The sequence below is a fragment of the Salmo salar genome, chromosome ssa01, assembly GCF_905237065.1.
Source record: "Salmo salar chromosome ssa01, Ssal_v3.1, whole genome shotgun sequence".
Lineage (NCBI taxonomy): Eukaryota > Metazoa > Chordata > Actinopteri > Salmoniformes > Salmonidae > Salmo > Salmo salar.
The window spans coordinates 120737738-120746583 of record NC_059442.1 but is presented as its reverse complement, the minus strand read 5'-3'; the positions used below and the strand labels follow the sequence as shown (position 1 = coordinate 120746583).

The window sequence follows — 8846 nt, the reverse complement described above, 5'->3', positions numbered from 1 at the left end:
TCATTCATGGCAGGTGGGGCAGAGCCTGTTTTGAGCCCCACATTTTTTGAAAAAAAATAAACAAATAAAATGGGTGTATATATGGGACTTGGGTGTATATATGGGGGGGGGGCTTGCCTGTTTAGCATGCTATTTTGGCATTAATACGTGTCACATATCTGTTTGCAAACAATGTAAAAAATATATAGAATTGAGTTAATAAAGCCGCATACAAACAGGCAGCTCCAAAATGCAAGTGTTTCAGGCTAGCTCAGTGCCTTCTGTGGTGGTGGGGCAGGCAGGCAGAAAATAGGAGCATTGCACTGTGATTGGCTCAGCATTGCACTGTCACTCATGGGGACATTACGTCACCTGCCTTTAGTAAGGGAAGACATCAAGAATGTGAGCCCTTTGGGTCCTGCCAAACACTTAGATTAGAAGTGCCCTTCCTAGGAGGCTCAAGGTCTTTGGCTGCAGATAAAATGACGTCAAATCACGTTATATCTAGCTTTGATTGGACTGATCATGTCAACATCTTACTTTAAAAATATTAGCACTATCAATTCAACAATCTACTGGCAAATCCTTTTTAATCCCTGTCATATGAAGAGAAATAATTAAGATAAATTATAGATAAAACGTATCGGTGCTCATCGGCCATTGGACATAAACATTACACAACAAGTTGGAAATCGCAAATTCAACAATGAGTTCTTTGGAAGGATTCGGTGACAGTGGCTAACCGCAAGCATTGCAGCTGGGAAGTCAGACTGAGAAAATACGGTTTGAACGGTCATCCAACTCGGAATTGTAAATCTTTTTCTTTGATGACAAAATTTGCCACAGAAGGATCGCTGCGCACAACAAGGTGAGTCCAAAAATGTATTTTTTGCTGCAGAAATTATGTAATATGCCAGGGAGATATGGTCAGCCATATCAGCTATGTTTTTTTAAAAGGCAGTAAACAAGGCTGAATTAATTGTTTCGATGCCAGACAAGGCTCCGCTGATTGACAGGTTTAGCGGTGGTAAGAATTCACTACATTGTGCTGGAAAGAAAGCTCTGCTGTTGGGACAGCTTTATTAGGGCTCTAACAGTGTGTGGGCACCGCTTGTCGCCGTTCTAGTGCAATTAATGTATTGTTTAGTGTTGTGGCAAAATAATTATTGAGTTTGCCCTACCAAGATTTACTTGTCAAAATCCCCACTGCTCCATTGGAAGACATACAGTAGCTTGGACTGTAGCCTACAAAAGCCTATTCCTGCTATTTTCCTGCAATCCATCAAATGCATTTTGTGTATCATTTTAGTGGTCTCTGACTTGTGGTCAGACCCGCTCAGGCAGAACAAATTAAAATGTGAGCCTTTTTTCACCGTTGATTTGAATGTAATTGAGAAAAAGGAAAGCTGTCAAAAAAAGTCACATCCTTTCTAAATTTAAAAGTAATCCTAGAAGTAATCATGTGTTTTTTCAAAAGCATCTGTAATCGGATTACGATATTTTAGCTGGTAACATTACGGATTACAGTTCTAATTATTTTTTTTCTAATCCATTACTCCCCAACCCTGCAAGTGTCATATGCTGAGGCAGTGAAAAGAGTAGTACAGTTTTTTAAATTTAACTAGGCAAGTCAGCCTACCCCAGCCAAACCCTTACACAGACGACGCTGGGCCAATTGTGCGCCGCCCTATGGGACTCCTAATCATGGCCGGTTGTGATACAGCTTGGATTCAAACCAGGGTGTCTGTAGAGATGCATCTAGCACTGAGATGCAGTGCATTAGACCGCTGCGCCAATTGTGAGCCCAAAAGATGGGAGATGGGTCCAGGGATCCTAAGAGGCTCCCTGTGAGTAGGCCGAGGCCAATAGAGAGTGATAGAAATAACGTGTTTCAGTAAGGTTGGTTTCTTAGCGTTCATTGCCATGGTTATCAACTGTACCGCAGAAATGGAACGTAAATCACAGGAAATTGATATTGTGGTGGCAGCTGGTTTTAATGGGTGTAGGGGTAGCTGGAAGGACAATTTTTCTTCCCTTTTCCCCTTACCTTTTGTGTCACAAAGTGTAATGAATTCACACTCCAGAGCAGTATCCGGAGAAAGGGCTTGATAGGAGAAATTACCGGCCTTACACTCCATTACAGTAGGTGGCGGTGTATGCACCTTGATGTTGGTTGCGATTCGGAAACACAAATTTGAAGAAAACGTTTTTTGTTTGTCAACGCTCCGCTAGGGAAGTAGGATTTGAAACAGTTGTTGATACAATCGAGGTAAGGTTGATATAATATTATTTGTCAATCTAGCTTCATATAAAAGTAACTATTTGACTGCAATTGAATGTCGAAGTAGAAATTCAAGAATTGCTGAGCGTTAGCGGGCTAGTTTGTAGTTAGCTGCAAAGGTTGGAGACGTCAAGACGGCCTAGTACTAGGCTAGTTGGTGGAAATCCAGCTTTAATTGGATTGCCCATTCCACTAGCCTACCGTATCTGCTTGATTAGCAATACAGTTCGTTTCGTTTGGTAGTTAAGCTCCAAGGAATGCCAAAAAGAGAGCTAAGTTAGCTAAGTAACGTTAGCACTGAACGAGTTATTCAGCGTTAGTTCTCTAGCTAAGTAACGCTATCTCTGTCATTCCTAGCTGGCAGTCTCTACTTGGTTTTGAATTACAGTAGAACATCCATGCAAAAAGCAGATATCACAGACCCAGGGTGAAAGTACATGTTCATCATATGGGGAACACCAGAAAACGTTTGGTTATCGTCATATCCCAGGGTATCTTTATTTTTCACAGTTCGCGCAAGTAGTCAGTAGTAGCTACCATTTACCTTAACTGGGCCACCCTACAATGCGGTGCTTTTTCTGTCCCGAGGAAATATCAGTTATTTTCTGAGTGCTTTCGTAAATTCGCTCTGACTATCTACTCCGATTTCAGAGCACTCTCGTCTGAGTACCAGAGCGCAGAATAACTGATGAATTTACGAACGCGCAACACCGGTTGAATATGACCGGTGTCCAGTAAACGTCAGCAGAAAAACAAAAGTAAATTGTTGCAGCAGCACAGTTACCAACATCAACGCTCTGGATAACATGAAAACAGCCTAGCCAGGTCTGCTAGGGCGAGTAAAATGGTCGGAGTGAGGCGTGATCTCATTTGTGTCGAAGTATCTAGCAAACTAGCCTGTTAGCTTGAGTGCGGTTGAGGTCAGAACTCTCGGATCAACAACATTGCTTCATATGTGGGCTCTGAACTAATCCACAGAGATTACATTTGTGTTAATCTGGAAGATTACTTCCTTCTGAATACAGGTGGTAGACCTAATGGTCTCATTGCCCCATTTCCTACTGCCAAAAGGCTTTAGTGATGCCCTAATGTGTTTAGTGCGAAGTCTTCACTTAAGTGTACTAGGCTTACGTTTTAAAACCTCAAACGCTGACGCCCTCTGGTGGCATTTTCTAAACGAGGCATGAATATTGGTTACTTCTTTCAAAGTACATTTTGGTTTTATAACTATAACTCATACAAACACATGCCTAGTACTGTTAGGAAGGTAAGGACTGTGTGGGAGAAAGACAACTCTCCCAACAAATCACGAGTTTGGGTGGGCAGAGCTTAAAATGCGACAGGGAATTGTGCTCATGTTTAGCTAGGCTAGGACAAGAAGCACCCATTTCCGACTCGTCCTCTGTCCGACTGACGTTTGAAGATGGGTTTTGACTAGATGGTATACAGTTGGTCAGAACTGACTTTTTGTAGTAGGTTAGGGTAAGCTAAAATGCAACTTCAAGTCAATTTGAGATAAACGGCATCCCCTCTAGGCATGACCATTAAGCTGGCGCATTGGTACATTCCCGGAAGCAACTCGCCTTTCTAGTTATTATTCTACTTGTCAGTTATGTAGCTTTCTAGGTTAGCTTGTCAGAACATAATTGACAATTTGTGTATGCATTATGATGTCATACTTAGCCTATATTTTGGAGAAAAATGTATTTGATATGTCTAGTTAGTTAAGCAAGGCTATTTGTTATTTGAGAAGTTATCCTGTTTCAGTTCAGTCCCCACACTCACAAAAACATTCCCCCAGGTGCACTATCATGACAATGCCCAGGTAGCCTGTGATTATGTACACAATGGACATTTTTTAAGTGGTATTCTATTCAACTCTTCAGAATGACTGTGTGTATAATGACTAGTGAGCATGCACAATGTCAACAATGACCTGACAAAGTTGCCTCCGGTTCACTCACACTGAAACGTTACACCATCATGCTTACCCCATTAGTTTGCCTATTCAAAATATTTATTTTCTGCAGGGGTTGTCTGCCTCCAGTCCTCTTCTCTCACAACTGAACTCTTCCCCAGTTAGGTGTGAAGTCATGACAACGTTGGATGACAAGATCCTGGGGGAGAAGCTGCAGTACTACTACAGCAGCAGTGAGGATGAGGAAAGTGACAAGGAGGATGACGAGGGGGAGCACAAGACCATCCGCAACCCAGATGTACTGGAGCCTGAGCTAGAATACAGCGCCGACGGTAGTGCCGTCAACACAGGTAACACACGCCTGGGGTTTACATTGTTGCGGTGCATACATTTTTGAACACTTCTCTATTTTGCATGACCGAGATTGAGAAACATCTCTGTTCTACACTATGTTTTCAATTTTAACATTTTGTTGAAGATACCCCAGTTGTCTATCAACCATGACTATGAAGAAGTGTTTTTGTAGGCAGCTGCATCTGTACATTGGCACAGTTGTACCAAAGTGATGATGATGGTATGTGTGCAGGGCCCAAGGGGGTGATTAATGACTGGAGGAAGTACAAACAGCTGAAGGTGGAGCAGAAGCAGGAGCAGAAGGAGGAGATGGAGAGACTCATCAAGAAGCTCTCCATGACCTGCCGCTCCGACCTGGACGACGAAGCCGATGCCATTAAACAGAAAGAGATGCAGGACAAGATCAAACACAAGGTGAGTGAAGAAGGGGAGAGGGATACTGAACACTTTGCAGCATAATAGTTCCGTATACCAATATGACATACATTTGAGTTGAGGACGCCAACACACAAATAAAAGATCTAAAATGGAATTTAGTTTTTCAGAAAAGTTGTTATTGAGTGTGTCCTCCCCATCCCTCAGATGACCATGCAGGAGTACAACATGCTCCAGGAAGACGAGGATGACGAGGACTTCCTCCAGCAGTACAGGAAGCGGCGCATCGAGGAGATGCGTCGGAAGGTGTTACGCGGTAAGCGCTTCGAGCAGGTCTACGAGCTCAATAGTGGCGAGGAGTTCCTGGAGGCTGTGGACAAGGAGGACAAGACCTGCCTGGTTATGATCCACATCTACGAGGGTGAGGTGCCTGCCTGCGAGGCCATGATGGGCAGCCTGCTGTGCCTGGCACAGGAATACCCCCTGGTCAAGTTCTGTAGCGTGCGTGGGTCGGTTATCGGCACCAGTGCCCAGTTCAGGGGCAGCGCCTTGCCAGCCCTGCTGGTGTACAAAGGAGGAGACCTGATTGGGAACTTTGTGCGCATCACAGACCAGCTAGGAGAGGACTTCTATGCTGTGGATGTGGAGGCGCTGCTGCAGGAGTATGGGCTGCTGCCGGACAAACCTGTCCTTGTCAATAAGACCATCCGCAACGGCGCCATCACACAGAGCGACGATTCTGACCTTGACATAGACTAGAGAACAGTCCTGCACATATATAGAAACATAGACTAGAACCCCTATGTGTACACACACACACACACATAGACTAGAACCCCTATGTGTACACACACACACTCGGTCGACAGACTAGAACCCCTGCGTGCGCACACACACACGGTCGACAGACTAGAACCCCTGCGTACGCACACACACACGGTCGACAGACTAGAACCCCTATGCGTGCGCACACACGGTCGACAAACTAGAACCCCTACGTACGTACGTACGCACGCACACACATGCACACACACACACCGTCGACAGACTAGAACCCCTACGTACACACACACGGTCGACAGACTAGAACCCCTACGTGCGCGAGAACATACACACGGTAGACAGACTAGAACCCCTACTTGCAAACACGGTCGACAGACTAGAACCCCTACTTGCAAACACGGTCGACAGACTAGAACCCCTACGTGCAAACACGGTCGACAGACTAGAACCCCTACGTGCACACACGGTCGACAGACTAGAACCCCTACGTGCACACACGGTCGACAGACTAGAACCCCTACGCGCACACGCGGTCGACAGACTAGAACCCCTACGCGTGCGCGCGCGGTCGACAGACTAGAACCCCTACGCGGCGCGCGCACGGTCGACAGACTAGAACCCCTACGCTGCGCGCGCACGCGGTCGACAGACTAGAACCCCTACGCGCGCGCGCACGCCGTCGACAGACTAGAACCCCTACGCGCGCGCACGCCACGGTCGACAGACTAGAACCCCTACGCGCGCGCGCGCACGCCGGTCGACAGACTAGAACCCCTACGGCGCGCGCACGCCGGTCGACAGACTAGAACCCCTACGCGCGCCACGCCGCGGTCGACAGACTAGAACCCCTACGCGTGCGCGCGCGCACGCGGCCGACAGACTAGAACCCCTACGCGTGCGCGCACGCGGTCGACAGACTAGAACCCCTACGGCGTGCGCGCACGCCGCGTCGACAGACTAGAACCCCTACGGCGTGCGCGCGCGCGGTCGACAGACTAGAACCCCTACGCGTGCGCGCGCGCGCCGGTCGACAGACTAGAACCCCTACGCCGTGCGCGCCGCACACGACACACACACCTACGCGGCGCGGTCGACAGACTAGAACCCCTACGGCGTGCGCGCGCGGTCGACAGACTAGAACCCCTACGCGTGCGCGCGCGGTCGACAGACTAGAACCCCTACGCGCGCGGTCGACAGACTAGAACCCCTACGCGCGCGCGGTCGACAGACTAGAACCCCTACGCGCGCACGCACACACACACACACACACACACACGGTCGACAGACTAGAACCCCTGCGTACGCACACACACACGGTCGACAGACTAGAACCTCTATGCGTGCGCACACAAACACACATAGACTAGAACCCCTATGTGTACACACACACACTCGGTCGACAGACTAGAACCTCTATGCGTGCGCACACAAACACACATAGACTAGAACCCCTATGTGTACACACACACACACGGTCGACAGACTAGAACCCCTACGTACACACACACGGTCGACAGACTAGAACCCCTACGTGCACACACGGTCGACAGACTAGAACCCGTACGTGCACACACGGTCGACAGACTAGAACCCCTACGTGCACACACGGTCGACAGACTAGAACCCCTACGTGCACACACGGTCGACAGACTAGAACCCCTACGTGCGCACACGGTCGACAGACTAGAACCCCTACGTGCGCACACACACACACGGTCGACAGACTAGAACCCCTACGTGCGCACACACACACACGGTCGACAGACTAGAACCCTTACGTGCGCGCACACACACACGGTCGACAGACTAGAACCCCTACGTGCGCGCACACACACACGGTCGACAGACTAGAACCCCTACGTGCGCGCACACACACACGGTCGACAGACTAGAACCCCTACGTGCGCGCACACACACACGGTCGACAGACTAGAACCCCTACGTGCGCGCACACACACGGTCGACAGACTAGAACCCCTATGCGTGCGCACACGGTCGACAGACTAGAACCCCTATGCGTGCGCACACACGGTCGACAGACTAGAACCCCTGCGTACGCACACACGGTCGACAGACTAGAACCCCTGCGTGCACACACACGGTCGACAGACTAGAACCCGTACGTGCACACACGGTCGACAGACTAGAACCCCTACGTGCACACACGGTCGACAGACTAGAACCCCTACGTGCACACACGGTCGACAGACTAGAACCCCTACGTGCGCACACGGTCGACAGACTAGAACCCCTACGTGCGCACACACACACACGGTCGACAGACTAGAACCCCTACGTGCGCACACACACACGGTCGACAGACTAGAACCCTACGTGCGCGCACACACACACGGTCGACAGACTAGAACCCCTACGTGCGCGCACACACACACCGGTCGACAGACTAGAACCCCTACGTGCGCGCACACACACACGGTCGACAGACTAGAACCCCTACGTGCGCACACACACACGGTCGACAGACTAGAACCCCTACGTGCGCGCACACACACACGGTCGACAGACTAGAACCCCTATGCGTGCGCGCACACGGTCGACAGACTAGAACCCCTATGCGTGCGCACACACGGTCGACAGACTAGAACCCCTATGCGTGCGCACACACAGGTCGACAGACTAGAACCCCTATGCGTGCGCACACACGGTCGACAGACTAGAACCCCTATGCGTGCGCACACACGGTCGACAGACTAGAACCCCTGCGTGCGCACACACGGTCGACAGACTAGAACCCCTGCGTGCACACACACACACGGTCGACAGACTAGAACCCCTGCGTACACACACGGTCGACAGACTAGAACCCCTGCGTGCGCGCACACACACACTCACACGGTCGACAGACTAGAACCCCTGCGTGCGCGCACACACACACTCACACGGTCGACAGACTAGAACCCTTACGTACACACACACGGTCGACAGACTAGAATCCCTACGTGCACGCACACACACACACGGTCGACAGACTAGAACCCCTACGTACACACACACGGTCGACAGACTAGAACCCCTACGTACACACACACGGTCGACAGACTAGAACCCCTACGTACACACACACGGTCGACAGACCAGAACCCCTACGTACACACACACACACGGTCGACAGACTAGAATCCCTACGTACACACA

The 8846-nt window shown here is 49.6% G+C and overlaps 1 protein-coding gene across 6 annotated transcripts; it reads left to right on the top strand.

Annotated features, from left to right (window-relative positions):
• Nucleotides 1-400: 400 nt before the first annotated feature.
• Nucleotides 401-8388, top strand: pdcl (phosducin-like). Of its 6 annotated transcripts, none has more exons than XM_014123707.2 (4): nucleotides 401-847; nucleotides 4340-4528; nucleotides 4765-4946; nucleotides 5115-6162. In XM_014123707.2, the coding sequence occupies exons 2-4, from the start codon at nucleotides 4354-4356 to the stop codon at nucleotides 5664-5666; spliced, it is 909 nt and encodes a 302-aa protein (XP_013979182.1). In that variant the 5' UTR covers nucleotides 401-847; nucleotides 4340-4353; the 3' UTR covers nucleotides 5667-6162. The 6 variants fall into 6 exon arrangements, 5 of the variants coding, with proteins under 5 accessions (XP_013979182.1, XP_013979164.1, XP_013979173.1 ...); XM_014123689.2 differs by lacking the exon at nucleotides 401-847 and adding an exon at nucleotides 2109-2248 and having other exon boundaries at nucleotides 5115-6161; XM_014123698.2 differs by lacking the exon at nucleotides 401-847 and adding an exon at nucleotides 2150-2248 and having other exon boundaries at nucleotides 4344-4528.
• The last annotated feature ends 458 nt before the right edge of the window (nucleotides 8389-8846 follow it).

What these genes read in the sequence shown, in the direction of transcription:
- pdcl (XM_045687968.1), top strand. An exon ending in CGGTAGTGCCGTCAACACAG is followed by an intron (nt 4,529 to 4,764) that starts GTAACACACGCC and finishes GTATGTGTGCAG; the next exon opens with GGCCCAAGGGGGTGATTAAT. An exon ending in AGGACAAGATCAAACACAAG is followed by an intron (nt 4,947 to 5,114) that starts GTGAGTGAAGAA and finishes CCCATCCCTCAG; the next exon opens with ATGACCATGCAGGAGTACAA.